The following is a 17,357-nucleotide window of genomic DNA, read 5'->3' on the forward strand; positions in this document are numbered from 1 at the left end:
CAAGCAGTTTCATTTGGAAGCGCTCCTAGAAAGCAAAGGAAAAAAAAACCCTCCATCCTTTTTATTTTATGGATAAATTACCTCATTATGGCTTAATTGAGATGTTTAAGGCAAAGTTATACGGATTGAAGGATTCTTACCGGGACATGGGACAGAGAACCAGTAGTCTTCGTAGGGAAGGAGAGATTTTTTTTCATCACCCAGAAAATTAGTTACTGGGAAGCTAATAGACGTGTGACTTGTTATTCCAAGGGAGCGACCTAATCCCTGGTATCCGTGACATATAGTAAAAACACTTGTAAAGATTGCTTTACACAAACTTAGAAGAGTGCAACCCCTTTTCCCCATGGCTATGATAGCCAGGCCCTGAAGAAGGACAGCAGTAGGCTCAGCCATTATTATAAGAGGAAAAAAGTTAATGACATACAAGGGAGCAGGAAGTAAGCAGTCCATGGTCTTTGCTCCAGGATCGGCAGTTGAACTGCTGGTTCTGTTTAAAACAATGCAAATGCACATCAGCCTGGAGCTTCTCCTCCTTCATTGCTATCACTGGATACAATCCATGACATGGATCTGTAGGGTGTCCATGTCTGGAGCTTTATACTGGCATTTGGGACAATAGTGGATAGGTTGTTCTTCCAGAATGCTTTGTCTTCGCCCTGTTATAAGCTGGGGATGGAATGGAGCAGTACCCATCAAGAAAGCTGGAAAGGAAAGGAAGAAGTAGTTAGCAAACTGCACACACTGTATATTCACTCCCCTTCTAACAAACAGCAATGGCAATATTTAGTGGAAGTTACGAAAAGGAGCATTATCTGGTAAAAAAAAAATACAAGAAAAAGTGAAGTTGTATTAATTCTACATTGAGTTAATGGAAGTGATGATCTAATGGTCTAAAGATGCAATTGCTAAAATACAGTATGATCATAAAGAAGTTTAATAACTTTTATCTACCTTTTCTGTGGAAGGGTTTTCTGGCAAATTCACTGGTCTTTATCAAGGAGCTAGCAACAGTTAATAAATATGCAATATAAGGAAAACTACTTTTCAGAGAAGAAAACAGTTACTGTTTTTAAAAAGTTCAGGAAACTGCAGGCCATTGTACTTTGCACTAGGAGAAAAAAATGGATTGCTAAATATAGAGAAAACCTAGTAGGTTCCAGGGCATTCAACATTTGCGTGATTTTGAGGCGGGGGGCTGGGGGACAAAAAGATTGATGATCTCTGATGTAGAATAAAATTATGCCAATACAGTATCAGGCAAAACTTTTTTTCTTAGAAACCCCTCTCCAATCTTTTGAAGCTCTCCAAGTGTGTCCAAGTTTTATACTGACTTGATAGTCAACATAAAAGGACTTTGAGAAAATCCCATGAAAGGCTCCATCCAGTATAAACTTAGACATAAAAAAAGAAGACAGATCATCTTAGGTAAGTGACTGGTTAAATAATAGCAAGCAGAGAGCTGGTCTAAATATTTAGTTAAGAAAAACAAATGGTTCCCCCAAGTACCTAATTAGAGCACAACAATTACCTTGTTACTATACTTGGGAAGACAACCTTGTGAGATGGGTGTGACTATAACACTGCTGCTATGCTAGGTATGGCCAGTCATAAAAACACCCATTTACCAGAAGGCAGTCTGGCAAGATGGATTCCCTCCACCCTCTTTAGCACCCCAGAATGCTTCCTACAATCCAGTTTACTTTTCTTTTTTTTTCAGGGTGGCACTGAACGCTTCCAAACCAAGCATTGGGCAGCAGCAATGCAACATTTTTCCCCCCCAAGATTGCCAGGGAGGCCCAAAGGTATTCTTTGAAATAAAGATGATGCTGGAGGCAAGTATTTCTCTTCAAAAGATAAAATATTAAAGGAGAGGCAGGAGCCTACTGGGTGCGCATGGGCATCACACTGACCTAAATTTCTGAAATTACAAGTCAGCAATAACCTAACCAGGTCTGTAGGGACTATCAAATTATTAGGAGCATAAACATCCTTTACATGAGGTTGAAAAGAGGGTTCTCCAGTGAACAAATGATATTATGTTCTATCTATGGAAGTGAAAAGTAATACCTCAATTCCCACGTATGCCAGGCTCTGAACTGCCAGTTACAACAAAAATATTAATAGTTCAATGAAAATACTATAAGTGACAGAAATTGGAAGCAAATCCCATGCCATAAATCAGGAAAAGAATTAAAAATGAAGCTACCAGAATTTCAAGTTCTGACATAGCCATGTAAGCAGTTGTCCTATTGTAAGAAGATAGAGATCAGGTTGCAAAAAGAAAAAACAAGAGGTTGCAGTAGTGCTGATCTGAAAACATAGCCACAATTTAGATGCAGAAGTTTCCATTTTCCATTTTATTTATTTTGCTTCCAATGAGAGCAAGAGAGTTTCCCCAAGATAGCTGCTGACTGTTTTCATGTATATCAGAGCAAATGGTGAAAAAGAAAATTGAGCTACCTTAAGAAAACTCTATTGTAAACCCAGTTCAAACCTTTACTGGCATTACAAACATTAAAATACAAGGTATTAGCATATCATAAGGATGACAGCAGGAAAACAATACTCAAAGAAGAGTTTGGTTACATTTCCTTTTGAACACTTCCTCCAAGAACTTAGCAACAATTTGGGTAATCTCGGGTAGAGCATCACAAAGCAAATACCGGCAGGATGACGCAGGATCCACGTCCAGAGGGTATTTGCCCTGCAAGGGTCTTAGAAGCAAATCATGCCAAAGAGACACAAATAAATAGCAATCGAAAATGATATGATAGATTGTATCTGGGCTGCCACAAAGACAGAGCCTGTCATGGATGGGAATGCGTTTATACCTTCCAAGGAGCACCTTAGAAGGAAAAGCATTCACTCTAGCCAAGAAAAAGGCCCTTCGCTGGGAAGGTAACACAAGATCGTTGAAATAATGCACCATCTTGCCTAATTGATTTTCTGTACCAAGCATGGCAGGGGAGCATACACGAGGTTGGGCTGGTCTGAATTTATGGTATTCTAAGTCCAAAAGTCTCTGTTTAATAGTGCTAAATACAAAGCTTTTGTCTGAAAGGTATGGGTCCTCAATTGCAATCCCAATCTGTTTAAGCTTGGATATAATATGTTGCGACCACAGTGAGATGTAATTGTCTTTTTTGAGATATGATAGCAGACTTCGAGGAGCTGCTCTAAATAAGATTCTGAGCCAATATTTAATTGTTAGTATCCAGGCTTTAGTTTCGATTAAACTTTGACCCGTTTCTAGGCAGATTATGGGATAAGAGACGCAATTAGGAGCCCCTATGAGCTGCCTCAGAAAGGAAGCCTGTATACCTTCCACTTTAGCATTAAAAGCTCTCAACCAAAGAGGGATACCATAAAGTATTTGAGAGAGAGATTTGGCTTTAAATATCCTAATTGCTGCCGGTACAAATTGATTGCCTCTTGTAAAATAGAACTGTTTGATCTGGGCGGCAGAACAATTGGCTAAGTGAATTGACTTATTACGATGAGTTACCCAAGAAAGATTATAGCTAAAAGCAATGCCAAGGTATTTAAAAGTTTTGACTTGTTCGATTTCTATACTGCCCATAGACCATCTCGCCAGATGCCATCTTTTAGCAAATATTATTACCTTTGATTTGGAAAAATTAATCGTGAGTTACTTTGACAATAATTATAAAATGCCTCCAAATATCTTTGTAAGCCCACCCTCGAGCAGGAAAGAACTGTGGTATCATCGGCATAAAGTAACAATGGAGTAGGAAGACTGCCAAGGCTGGTGGGGTGACCATTAATTAAACTAAGGGAGTGGCCAAGTCATTCAAGAAAAGATTAAAAAGGTGAGGAGCAAGGACACAGCCCTGCTTAACTCAGGTCTATTCCTTGTTTCTTCAATTTAGACCACAGTACATCCCTCGGAATTGAGTCAAAAGCGCTTTTAAGATCTATAAATGCTACAAAAAGCTTTTTCCTTTCTAAATTCAGGTATTCTTCAATTAGAAAGTTCAATGTAAGACAGTGGTCAATCGCAGAATTTCCTTTGCAGAAGCCTATCTGTTCAGGCCTGATTACATCATTTGTATACATCCAATCTAGTAGACAGCATTCAAGATGTTTAGCGTAAAGCTTGCCTAAGATAGATAAAAGGCTGATTGGACGAAAATTAGCAGGCTGGTCAAACCCACCTTTCTTGTAAATTGGAATTATTATTGAATTGAGCCACGTGTTTGGAATTTTGCTGTAATGATCAATGAGCGTAAATAAGGAAGCCAACGGCCGGGCCCACCAATCAACATGTTTTTTAAGTAGTTCAGCTGGGAGCCCATCCGGGCCAGGCGATTTTCCCATTTTTAGATCAACAATTAATTCAATGATTTCGTCTGTGCTCACCGGAGGCCACAGTGGTAAATCTAAGGCAGTGGGACCATCTTCCTCATTGTAGGGAGCTACAGGGGCGTCATACAATGTTGAGAAATGTGCCACCCATTGCTGAGATGTAATACCAGGGGTGGCAAAAGAGGAGTTATCACTGGAATTGCTCGAAGTAAGTTTCCAAAAAGATTTACTATCCTTGCATTTGATAGCCCTATACAATTGGTCCCATTTATCCTGAAAAAATCATTTTTTTCCCCTTAATGATAAGGTCTTGGAAGCTTTCCTTATGTTTTAAAAATTCATTATATTTACTTAAGTCCCCAGCCTGGCGTAATTCTTTAAACATGCATCTCAGTTTCTTTTTCCGGATATGGCATTCCAGATTGAACCAAGTGGAAGATTTTGAGACAGCTAGCTCAGCAGGTTTAGCTTTTAGACTACATTTGCTAATTAAGCAAGAGAAGATAGAAAGAGCATCTTCAACCCTACAAGTTGAGTTAATTAAGTCCACTCGCAAGCTGATCATTGGTTCAGATCCAAGTAAAGCATGAAAATCCTTTTCTAAAGCTGCAGACCATCTAATTCTTTTAAAGATATTATCGGAGGCATGACTATCATAAAGCAATATGCGCGCAAGGTTTGATAAGTTACATTTTAAAACGATAGTCAAAGGCAAATGGTCACTTTCGATGTGAGATTCGATAGTAAAATAGGAAATATTGGTCAATAGGCTATACGAGCAGAGCATATAATTATTACACTTTGACCCCTTGCGGAGCTAAAAGTGCACCCCTTTGAGTTGGGGAAGCAGCTTAAACCGTTCAGGATTATCATATTGTACATTATGCGAAGGTCTAACATCTTCCTCCCTGCGGTATTAAAAGCTGCATCACTAGATGAGCGGGGTAAGCAGAGAATTGGCAGTAAAAGCTCTTCATCATCAAAGCCTAACTTTGAGAACCAGTCATAAATACTATTTCCAATTCTAGCGTTAAAATCACCAGCCATAAAAAGTTGATCTGCAGGAAACTTTTTAGTTAAGAGCAAAATGTAGTTAAAAAACTTGTCCCAATTGGCAATATAGTCACCATCTTCTGTAGCCTGGGGTAGATAAACATTAACAATAATAAGATTCATAGAAGGTAATACCAACCTAAGTGCTTGAACTATAGGGGGACATGAATCTAACAATAAAATCTGTGCATCAAGATTAGCATTCACTAAAATTGCTAATCCAGCCCTGTGACGGCCCTTGCTAAAAAGTTTGTAGGCTGGAAGAATAAAATTTCTAAAACCATTTAAATTAAAAGGGTTTGCTGACCAAGTTTCCTGCAAAAGAAGACAATCAAAAGAAGTTTAAAAATTTATAAAATCCATGTCATGCATTTTGTTTCTCCACCCCGCTATATTCCAAGAGACCAAACTCAAGGAACCACAGGGGGTATAAGTACTTAGTCAATCCAACTCAGTTATGTAATTCAGAGAATTAGAAGGATCATTGAATATGCAACCATTTTGGGGAATGGACTTTGAGGCAGAGTGTATGGCTTCCGTGTTTGTAAAGCTTGAATTAGTCAGTAACTCCTGGGGGTTAGGAGTAGTCAGGCTGGTCTTTAAGCCTTTAGGGATCATTAGGGTAGGCTTCGCATAAGGACTCAGTGAAGAAAGGATCATAGTCTCTTTGTTGTTCACTGCAGAGCAGGAAACCTCATCATCTCTTATGTTTTGTAGTCTGTTTTTTATTAAATCTAATCTTTCTAAAATCATTTGTTGATCCGGAGTGGGTAAGGTTCCAAAAGAACAGAGAAGCCTAAACCTAGCAGCAAGACTTGCCTGCAGTAAGCCCTGGACTGAAACTCTTCAGTTTTAACTTTGCCACACGCCCCGTACTGCTGAAATAGCACCCAAATTTTCAGCAAATTTAGCTTGATTTGGCATACTTTATCTACAAAGAATGAGTGAAAGATTTGGAGCTTTAAGTTGAGGAGAAGTGTTTCGTTGATACAGTACCGGGGGTGGGTGGGTATCAAATTCAAACTCACAATTAATGCTAGAGAAATTACTTCGTATAACAGTAAAAAGATGAAATTCGCAGCACAAATATACTGTCCAAAGACAGGCATTATTTGATTCTTAAGTGTATCTACATCCTACACCCAGGTATCACTTTATCAACACTATGAAATGAGAACCGTACATCCTTGCTGAAAGAAACAAATCTACGGCTTCTAATTCTATCAGGTGTATCTTTCTGCAGGGATGATCACATAGCCGTTGTCTGCAAATCTTTAAAGCAGCAACAGCATCTTGGGGCCATATGGTTGCCTCCGCAGCTATATCTGATTCTGGGAAATATCACATTTGATTGAAAGTTGTGGCCAAGCGCTGCATCCACACTGCCTATGCACACTCTAAAGCACTTTTTTGCCTTCAGATCTGAAGCATTGCATAGCCCTGCTTTGTCATTGTGTCAGCCTCTGAAATCAGTGGAGTTGTTGCAAAATAATCAGTGCCAACACTTACGTGGCTGAGGAGGTGGACGCATTTCTGAATGGCGATTCCTCATCTCTTCCATCAGAGCCCTAGATGGACAAGAGACAGCACCAGAATGGCTTTCAGTAGGAAATGGCAGAAGAGTGAGCTGTATTGCCTCTGACTACAGACTCCATTTCCAACAAAACACTACAGAAGTTAAACATGAGCTGTGGTAGAAAAATGGCTCTATTCCAGGTGTACAAGGGTTTCTTTCTTTCCATCCTCTACCTACTCACCGGCTGACTCCTTCAGAGTCAGCTTTCAGCTTCTCATTCTCTCTCTGCAATTGTGCAACTTGTTCCACCAGGGTCTCTCGCTGTTCATGCAGCTTTTCACGAGCCTGGCGCTCTGCCAGGAAATCTGTCTTGAAGATATCAGCCTGAATGGAAAGGACAGGATGAAGTTCCCATTACCTCTCATGTTGCACCGCTCACAAACACACCCAGGAATTCTCTAACATAGTGACATCATACTCACCTGTGCCTTGAGCACAGGCACAGTCTCCATAATAGTTTTGTGTTGTTCAGCCTCCTCCTTCAGCTTGTCAATGAGCTCTTGCTTGGCCACCAGAGCCTCTTCAGCCTGCTGCAGTTGCTGAGACAGTTCAGCAACCTGCAGATCCAAGCCCTGAGGAGGGGACAAGAAGACTACAATTACAATGTTGACACTATGTGCAAAGAAACTTTTTTCCTGGGGCAAGAGAAGGTTGTCCCATCCCATATTCTAGCTCCCACTTATCCACAGCATCAAGATTTTCCATTACAATTTATCTCATGTCTCCCACCTTGCTTCGCTTCTCACTTTCCAAGCTGGTCTTGATATGGGTATCATACTCTTGGAACAGTTGGTGATAGGCCACCTGCACTTGGGCTAGTTTTCTCCTAAATGGGAGGAGAACATACAAATTGCCACAGGACTCAGTTTGACTGCTGCTATCAGGAATGCCCTCTCTTCCTTTGGCTCTGCCCAAATCACTTTCACACTCACTTTTCCTCTGTGGCACTCTGTCGTTCCACTCGCAGAGCGCTCTCAAGGTTTTGCACCTGTAGCCGTAACTGATCCACCTGTACGCTGTGCTGTTTGGTGCGGACTTCAGCCTCCTTTTCAAGCTGTTGCAGTCGTTCACCAGCCCCACGAACCCTGTAGAGATGGCATGCACACAGGCATCTAGCTCTGCTTACCTGCCAAAGTTCCAGTGTGGACAGAATTACCTTGAACCTTTGACCCCAGCAAGTACGCACCATGACAACACTAGATCCAGCATTGTTTGATTCAGTAAGTTTTCAACACAGCTTCCTGAGTCTTCACCATCATGTTCAGGGGCATCATCCTCTTCTGTGGCTTCACATGGAAAGTGTGTCACCTTGGAGGATGTGCGTGCAACTGGGGGTCCCTCTGAGCTTTCCATCCCAGCTGCTTGCACCCCTGAAGAAGCAACCTGCCTACCTCTTCAGCAGTGCAAGTGAACAGAGTGGAAACAACAAAGAAACATCTCCAGCTCTTCACTATTTTCTGTCATTATTTTCGTTGTGATCCCATAGATCACTTAGAAACCACAGATGACCCACAGCAATACCCAGTTCACAGCTGAATAAAAAAAATCTTGTTCAGTGGCTGAGACCTGGACAGAAAGAGATGCCTTGCCCTTGTGGCCAGGAAGAGATGCTGGCCTCTTTTGCTTTTCAAGATGAGAGCTTCTTCCTCCAAGATCGAAAAAAGGCCTCTTTGTGGTGTTTTTTTCCACACTTGGTACAGAAAGATACTGCAAGCAGATTTAGGGCATGAAGGTTATCCCATTATCTCTGCTAGTTTGAAGCCAAGTGGGCCTAGAGAGGAAAGGCAGGGAGTCTCCCACAGAGCAGCCCCAGCTCATTGTTCCATAATGTCTGCATCACTGCAGGGAAAGAGGCCTCTCCCAGCTAGCTGCCCACAACATCCTGTGCAAGCCTCCTGCATGCCTCTCACCTCTCCTCCAGCTCTTTGTTTCGCTCTGTGCAAGTTTCGAGGCGGCTTTGGCTCTCCAGCAGCTCCCCCAGCAGGGATGTCACCTGGGCCTTTGCTAAGGCCTTATCCTCCCCAACTTGCTGAAATGGGAAGAGGGCCAGGGGTCAATACACCTGCAGAGGGATGGACAGGAGCCTCCTGATTTGCTCCTCCCCAGCTTGCAAAGGAGAGTCCAAGGGCACATTCACCTCCAGCTGTTTGGTCAAAGTTTGCAGCTGCTGCTGGATCTCCTGCTCCCGGGCCGTCCGGCAGGCCTGCTCCTCCAAACTGGATGCCAGCTGTTGCCGAAGGGTTAAGCTTCTGTGGGTGGAACGAAACAAGGAGGGGCACAGATTCACCCAATAAACTTTATGGGCTTACAAATAACAGGCTTTACAGAGTTTGAACAGAAATACATAAAAACATCAAATTTAGGAATAAAAAATAAAATGGAGCAGGAAAATACCAGTACTAAAGTCTAAAAATTTAAATATTTAAGAATAATCACTTCCCTATAAAGTTATTTTGCTAAACTATTAAAGAACATGTTTAGTTATAATAGTATAAAATGACATCAAATTTAGATGGAGCTACCAAATTCCATCCTTTGTTTCTACTTAGGTTGAATGAAAATTTTGTCTTGTTTCACTATTTGTTCCCTAATGATAAGAGCTATGAAACACAATTTAGCAACTTTAAAAGTAATGCCGTTGCCTGAAAGAAGAAATGAAACTCAGAATTTGTCTAGTCTGCTCAGCAAATTGCTTAGAAGTGGAGTTAAATATAAGTGACAAATTTCATCATAAAACTGACACATAGTTTCAGCTGCTCCTGAATAACAGGGACAAAGCCTCTCTCTAACGTGGACATATTCGTATCCTCCTTCCAGTAAGGCTAAAGGCAGTGCATTTTGCAATAGTAAAATTATATATTTAGACAGGACAAAAGGTTTACTTCTCAAATCAAAGGAAGCTCCTAGCATTATCTTTCTGCAAATCAATATCCATTATTTGCTGTCTGAAAACTTATTTAGCTTCAGTAACCACCCCCTCCCTCCTCCAATACCAGGGCTGTTACAGACAGGACAATATTTTGAAATTTTGCCTCTAAGCTCTTCTTCCAAGTTGAGTAAAAGCTATCTAATAGAGTTAGCAGGACTAAACCCTCAGGGAAGAACATCAATTTGCTAATAGGTGATCTTACTCATCCAAAATTGTTTCAACTGACTTACAAACTGCGTACAATGAAAGGGTGACACTGGAGTCATTTCCTTGCCCTAACTAGGAAGTGTTTGTGATTCTCAGCTGAGTATCAATAAGCATTTGGCTAGTCTTATCTTTCTTTCTCATGAAAACACTGCATTTCCTTCAGTTGTGGTGGCCATCCAGGAGACAGTTACTCCTACTTGTCCCTTCCTCAAATGCCTGTTTGCATCTGGAATTTTTAGTCCTTGATCTCTCCTAACAGCATGCATACTTAACTGGCTGTTTCTGATAAAATACCAGTGCATCATTATCTACTTACTCATCTTCAGCCTCCTTCAGTCTTTTTTGCAGCTGTTCAATTTGTTTCCCACCAACGCTGTCTCTGAGGAGGAGGAGGAGGATTATTACATCTCTGCAGGCCATTTTACATTATACGCAAATGCTGTGGATATTGCAGGGTTTTGTGTAAATTAAAGACTCCAGTGCTAGGGACTGCATGGATGGAGGGCTGTATAGGCAACCTAAAAGGACTCTGGATAGTTCCAGTGTAGCATTGCCTTAGACTGAACTCCTAAGATGATCATCATCAGTTACATTTCTGCACATTCCTGTGAAATACAAGAGTTACTGAGAGAAAGGACATTTCCTGGGTGGCTCCCTGGCTTTGGAGCAATCACCCAGAGAGGGTTATCATTGTAACATATTTTTACCATCACCATTTTTGTCCAGCATTTTTAACTTTAGCTGGCTTCTTTTCTTTTGGCAGATATATTTGTGCATTTATTGTTATAAATTTACTGTTTGGGGCAGTTTATCTGCATTAATTATTTTATTGTACATTGAAAATAATTTATTGCAAACCACTCCATAATAGGGCATAAATCTTAATAATCAACAATACTGACAGATAAATATGTTAGGATGAGTATCCAGTCTAGTCTTCAAAGGTCTCGGGATACTTACTTGTCCCCTGAGCCCTGCAGGGACTCTACTTCCAGGGACTGCTCCGATGGAAAACCATTCTCCTAGGAAGGTAAAAGGGGGGTACATCATGAGTTCAGCCTCACCAGCTCCAGTTGTCATTCCTCATCTCTTAGGCCACTATCCTGAACCACATATGAACTCCCCCCCCCATTGTCCTCCCTTGTCCCATCATATATTCAGCTTCTTCTGCTGCCAATTCTCACTTTAATCTTTATTCTGAACTCTTCTACTGGCACAATGACCTTTGCAGTTCGTTGCAGTGTGGTGATCGTGGCCTGCAAGGCAAGTTTTTCTTTCTGTAAGGCCTGGTTGGCGTCTTGCAATGCCTTCAAGTCCTCTTCTGGCCTTTCCTTTTTCTGCTTTAGTATCCCCGATGTCTGAAATAAAAACAACAATGGGAAGAAGGAACATCACTGTGATGGGAAATTTAGTATAAGTCACTCACAGCAGGCAAAAAGATACAGCCTTAATCTATCTATGGGCTGAGACAGATGTAGAAAGACTGCAAATCTCTATTTTCTATACTATTTCTTTGGATCAATTACAAATTCTACTTGCTCATCTAGGTCAGTGTTCCGTTATGTGAAATTTTCCAGAGGTGCTGAACTACATTTCCAATCCAATCATGCTCAATCAGGATTTTCTACCCTAGTTAGAACTGCTGGAATTTGTAGATTAACATATCTGGAGGGTGCTAAATTAGAGAACTGAATAGAATGATAGACAACACATACTTACCACAGTAAGTACATCTTCCTCAGTAAGAGTCACAGTGTCAGGCTCCTCTTGGGTGCCAGAGGGGTCTTTCTCTGAGAGAAATGGTCGAGAAGCTGTCTGTGAAGAGGAACATAAAAATCTTAACCGATGTGACAGTTTTGCAAATTGCTTCAATGTTGTTTCTCATGCCAACATACACCACATATTGTAAAGAGACCTATTTTTTAGCAAGATACTTAAACTGGAACAAATGGCAACTATAGGAAGACCCCAAACTCTTAACCCTTCTGTATCCCCAACTGCACCCTGTTGCACCTTCAGTCGCTCTAGATCTTGAAAAGCCTGCTCCAACTGCATTTCCAACCCCATGCGTTCCACGTGCAACTTTTCCACCACAAGCCGAGCCTCCTGGAACTTGCTCATAATGAATTCCTTCTCCTCCTTTTTGGAAGCCTGGAACTGTACAAATTCCTGGTACCGTTCTCGTAGCATGTGGTTACTTTGTCGGATGGCTTCTACACACAGAACACAGACAAAGGAGGTTTACTGGATCAGTGTCCTATCTTCTTTATGCACGGAGGTGGGGGCACACTTATTACATTATGGGGCAATGATTGAATAAACAACAAATCCACCTTCCCATCAAAATCCCTCTTTACTCTGCAGGTTGTGTGCATTCTTCTGTAATGAGAATCCAGTTCTCAGTTTTAGTCACACAATCTCACGTCTCAGAACCAAGCTCCTGAAACTAGGGAAACACACCCAAATAACTAGGATTAGGCTATCAAAATCAAAAGGTTTGACAGATTAGAATTTCATCAAATATAACTCATCCATTCAGGATGCTACTCTCTTATTGGTCCCTTTTCTCTTTCCCTTCAGACTTAATCTTACTGCAGACCATCGGTCCTATTTCTCTTTCCCTTCCCATTCATCTTACTACAGACCAGATTCTTATTATAGGTGACAGCATTCTAATCTATTTTTATTCTTATCTACAAGCTATTGCTTTTAGACTGATACTGGTCAGACACTCTCCCACTGTAACATCAGCATTTATTACTTTATTTCTGCAATTTCCATCAGCAAGTTCAGTTGGAAGAGAACTATCCTCTCCTTCCCTGATTTATCCCTGCAATGCAGCCATTCATTTCTATCTGGAGTTGATTACATGAGTAGCACTTCTCCTTTGCAGGAGATTATATACAATGACAGACCTTGTAACTAGCTCTTGGCCAGCAGCCGCAGGCCAAAAGCAACTCTATCCAAATGACTTAGAGAGCTGGCAGGAAAGGGATGAAGTGCTCTGGACTGCTCTGTCCCTAGCAGAAAAACCAAGGGAGTCCTCGGGGTTCTCTGAGCTTGGTTGTTTTCTTGCAGATGTTTTGTTACCCGACTAGGTAACATCTTCAGTGCTAGAAGGGCGTGGGGTTTGCTCTCTGTTCATGTACAATAGCTTGCCCTGTTGGTGGGGCTGTGGTTTTATCCTTGGTAGTTCCTTGATTAGGCTGTTGTTTGCTGCTTGATTGCTTGTCTGAGTTGGTAGTTCCTTGATCAGGTATTGTTTATTGGTTGAGCTTACTGCCAACACTGACAAGGCAAGCTACGGTATATAAACAGAGAGCAAACCCCACGCCCTTCTAGCACTGAAGAGGTAACAAAATGTCTGCAAGAAAACAGCCAAGCTCAGAGAACCCCAAGGACTCCACAGTTCAACCCTGAGCTACATATATTCTCTTCTATTAAAACCAAGGGAGTCCCCTCTTACATATTGAGTATAGAAATGAAATGAGCAAAAGAGGGACAAGCTTTCCAGCCATCAACAGAAAATAACTGTGGACAAATTTACAAAGTGCCCAGCATAAATTCAGAGAGGTGAAGAATTAAAGCTTTTGGAGCCTCTGAGGTGAAAAAAAGGAAATGGAATGCATGAAACCGAATCTTAGCTAGCTAGCCCAGTTGGTTAGTTTTCTTCCTAAATACATCAGGTCACTGAATATAAGCAAAAGCAAAAACAGGAAAATCAGAATCTAATCAAGGGTTGGGTATCCTGAAACTTCCAGAGGTTACAGAATTATACCCCCACAGGATCCCTCATAATTAATCAGGAGGGCTGGAGCTGCAGAGAATTATAATTCAGGAACATCTAGGAAGGGCACAGATTCCTTATTCTAAACCATTCGAGTTATCTACCCACTCTGATACTTACTTAAAATATCACCTAATTCATTTATGGAAATGTCCATGACAGGACCCAACAAGAGAAAATTGAATTGATCAACCTGGATATTTTCCATCCAAACATGACAGCAAAACTCACTCCAACATGTCCTCACCTTTGAGGTCTTTGTTCTCAGCCAGGAAATACTGCACAGCTTCATGTCCTGCTAGCTCAGCTGGCAACTGAAGGGTACCAGCTTTGCCCAGAGAGGAGTCGTCTCCCATCATGCCATAGTCACTAGCTGGGCACCCACTTGGCTGCACCATGTTGCAGCTCCAGTCCCCCTGGGCTATACTCATCCAGGCAGATCCTGGGAACAGAAAAAGCACACCTTCAGCACCTTCGTCAAAGCACACACGTGCACAATAACGGCATGTGCCATTTGCCTCAGTTTATGAAAAAGAGATAGAAAGTGATGAGAGTTTACCTTCTTTCTCATTTACTGAATGCCTGGGTTATGCAGAGGTAGAGAGGCTTTGTCTTTTTTTACTAGTCTCAAGATCCATTAAATTGAATCTAATGAAAAGGACATATAATTAAAGAACACTATTCACAGGAATTTGTTTTGAATACCAGTTCACAATCTGTTCATTTGCCTGAAAGGAAATTTTCCTCATTTCAGCAGGATAGTTTACATGTGAATTGGCGGTGGGGGCGGTGGGGGGAATAATACAGGTTCTGCTTTTTCTTAAAAAAATTGGGCCCCTGAAACATTGCCAATCTACTTCAGATCTCCCAGGGATCTAACAGCAGATCTGGAATTATCATTTGTTTACTTCCAGGCAATAGCACTTCAGATGGAAGACTCCTATAATTAAACACTTCTTCATATAAAGAAACAGAATACTCTGCCTATTGAATAGGGTCACAAATTAGGCTATGCTACAATGCAGTTAGCTCTTGGTTTGTTGAATAAGCCATAATTGGCTGGGTTCAATATATAATGTGCAAAGCCAAAACCAAGGAAATGTGATTTAGCATGTTGTGAGAGCCCCACAGAAAAAATTAGCATGTCAAGGAGAAGATGAAGCTACAGCTCCTTAGCGTGACATCTCTGCTTTTCATGTGGAAGGATTTTTTTTGAATGGACAAACATTTAGTCTTGTGAATCTTCCTGCTGAAGGTTCAGTGATACAGCCCAAGAAGAGAGGTACCACTGCAACAGGGCAAAATCTATACCTAAAGAGAGAATGTGCTCTTCAATGCCCAACTATAATAGGAGAGTAGGAAGGATAAGTTGAATGCATGAATCTCAAAGAATATAATGTAGTTTCTGGATATACATTTCAATAGATTATGATGTCAAGGTCTGAGAGTCTGGGATTAACATCAGAAAGATCAAGGTCCAGATCCTAGGTCTGTGCTAAAGCATATTAGATGGCTCATAGGATGGCTTTATATCCTGCACTAAATTATGGCTTCTTAAAAAAGCTGGAATGTTGTAGCAGGTATAGCTAACCTGTTAGCAGGTTAAATCATATTATGATTTATTGTGATGTGTGAAACCTGGGACAAGGATAGCAGGATAAATAGAAGGGAATGGGATTTAGGTAACCTACCCTAAGCTCTTTAGAAAGGGAACACATAAAAATGCAGTAAATAAAATGAGCTCAGTGGGGAGGAGAGGAAATAGGCCTATCACTCATGGCTAGGCATGGTAGTTTACATCCCTCTCCTTAAACAGCACCATAAAATAACAGAAGCAGCTATTGCCCTCATACCCATTTGCAAGTTTCCAAAAGCATTTAGCTAGCAACTGTTTAAAAAGACTTGCTCTAGACCAGTGGTTCTTAAACTCCTTGATCCAATTACCCTTTTTCCTGGTCTCCAAAAATGTCATTTCCCTCATAGAAAAACAGACTCTGTTGCTTTACAAACTAGATCCTTGACTCACAAACAAGCAATTACAAATTGCTCCATTACCCCAGGATATGCCCAAATTACCCCCTTGGGTAATTACCCCCAGTTTAAGAACCACTGCTGGCTGGGGAATTCTGGGAGTTGAAGTCCATACATGTTAAAGTGGCCAAGGTTGAAAAACACTGCTCTAGACAAACTTTTGATCAGATCCAGCATCCCTGACCACACTCTCACGGCACTCTTCCCCATCCTAGCATCCTTCAAACGTGTTTGACTACAGTTCCCATTGTATCTAGCCAGCATGACCTGGCTGTGGGGGCTAGGATGATGGAAACCGTCATCTAACGCAACTGGGGGGCGCCAAGTGGGCAAAGGATCTCCATACGACTAGTGCCTAAGGCCGAACGAGGGAGTCCGCGTGGCTCGCAGACCAAGCTGGTGTGGAAGAGGCCGGACTCCTGGGTCCCCTTGCTAAAGCAACCCCTTCCTGCAAAGGACACCCCCGTCTAAAGAGGAATAAGAAAAGTCGCACCTCTACTTCGAACTTCAGTTTCCACACTCCTTCCTGCGACTTCTTCCTTCCTGGTTTGTTGTTTTCTTGCTCACCGGAAGTGACGTCTAAAAAGAGAAAGCAGATCGGGAAAACGAAAGACGCCAGCCTCGAGTCCTGGAAGTAACGTCAATAAAAGCGGTGGCCATAGATACATCAAATCAAAGTGTACCTTAAAGCAGCCTTGCTGGCTGGGGAATTCTGGGGGTTGAAGTCCACCCGTCTTAAAGTGGCCAAGGTCGAGGAACCCTGCCTTAAAGGTCTAACGTGCGTGGGATTCCCGAATCTGAGTCGCAAAACGTCGGGCGGGCGGAGGAGGAAGGAGCGAGCGCCTTCCGTACCTCTTAGTGGTCGTCCGGATTTTGTTGCCGTAACGAAGTTATTCCCTATTAGTCCTTCTCATTTTATGGTAGAAATAGCGATGGATCCTTTTTAAAAGGCAAAAAACAAAACCCTACCAACAATATTATTTGGGATGTCCATATGTGGTATCATACATTCACGCGCACACACACGCACGTCCCAAACAGCCACTAACGCCTTGAAAACAAGATAAAGTGAGGTGTCACTGTGAGAGGAAAAGATTGTTAAACTTTAATCCCTGATTAAAACAAATACCGGATGAGGCTACAATCTCTCCCCTCTTAGAGTCTGCCCCAAAGAGTTGGGCTTACCTTACTTCTATGCACACATGTAAAACTGCACATCATTTTATGCTGTCCTTCAAGACTGTAGCTGGCCTTTCTTCCATTAAAAAAATTAATTAAATTTTAAAAAATAATTTCTTCAATTATTTGTTGGAATTTGTTGAAAACCATTATTAGTCTCCATTTTCATTTTTTCTGCAATGACAGAGAACAGATCTATCTCCTATCCACCTGGAATATGGTGGGTGTGCCACTGGATTACACTGTAGATTTATTGTAATCCACTC

At 41.5% G+C, this 17,357-nt stretch overlaps 1 protein-coding gene across 3 annotated transcripts; it reads right to left on the minus strand.

The window, feature by feature from the left end:
- Nucleotides 1-31: 31 nt before the first annotated feature.
- IKBKG (inhibitor of nuclear factor kappa B kinase regulatory subunit gamma) lies at nucleotides 32-16,949 on the minus strand. 3 transcript variants are annotated; one of them, XM_088137718.1, is made up of 17 exons: nucleotides 16,596-16,949; nucleotides 16,406-16,491; nucleotides 14,441-14,529; nucleotides 14,129-14,323; nucleotides 12,108-12,307; nucleotides 11,814-11,909; nucleotides 11,279-11,452; nucleotides 11,055-11,116; nucleotides 10,411-10,473; nucleotides 9,096-9,207; nucleotides 8,869-8,987; nucleotides 7,891-8,043; nucleotides 7,688-7,784; nucleotides 7,381-7,530; nucleotides 7,140-7,282; nucleotides 6,892-6,950; nucleotides 32-704 (listed from the first exon to the last, which is right to left on the minus strand). In XM_088137718.1, exons 4-17 carry the CDS (start codon nucleotides 14,310-14,312, stop codon nucleotides 547-549), a joined length of 1,770 nt encoding a protein of 589 aa, XP_087993844.1. In that variant the 5' UTR covers nucleotides 14,313-14,323; nucleotides 14,441-14,529; nucleotides 16,406-16,491; nucleotides 16,596-16,949; the 3' UTR covers nucleotides 32-546. The 3 variants fall into 3 exon arrangements, with proteins under 3 accessions (XP_087993844.1, XP_087993845.1, XP_087993843.1); XM_088137719.1 differs by lacking the exon at nucleotides 14,441-14,529 and having other exon boundaries at nucleotides 11,318-11,452; XM_088137717.1 differs by lacking the exon at nucleotides 14,441-14,529 and having other exon boundaries at nucleotides 16,596-16,948.
- Nucleotides 16,950-17,357: the final 408 nt, after the last annotated feature.

Source organism: Python bivittatus, unplaced genomic scaffold (genome assembly GCF_059951505.1).
Source record: "Python bivittatus isolate LINGU-HERP-01145 unplaced genomic scaffold, Pbiv_v1 ctg000220_np1212, whole genome shotgun sequence".
NCBI lineage: Eukaryota > Metazoa > Chordata > Lepidosauria > Squamata > Pythonidae > Python > Python bivittatus.

What these genes read in the sequence shown, in the direction of transcription:
- IKBKG (XM_088137718.1), bottom strand. Translation starts at nt 14,312, where the DNA reads ATGAGTATAGCCCAGGGGGACTGGAGCTGCAACATGGTGCAGCCAAGT. An exon ending in TGAGAACAAAGACCTCAAAG is followed by an intron (nt 12,308 to 14,128) that starts GTGAGGACATGT and finishes TTCTGTGTGTAG; the next exon opens with AAGCCATCCGACAAAGTAAC. An exon ending in CAGAGTGCCACAGAGGAAAA is followed by an intron (nt 7,785 to 7,890) that starts GTGAGTGTGAAA and finishes CCTCCCATTTAG; the next exon opens with GAGAAAACTAGCCCAAGTGC.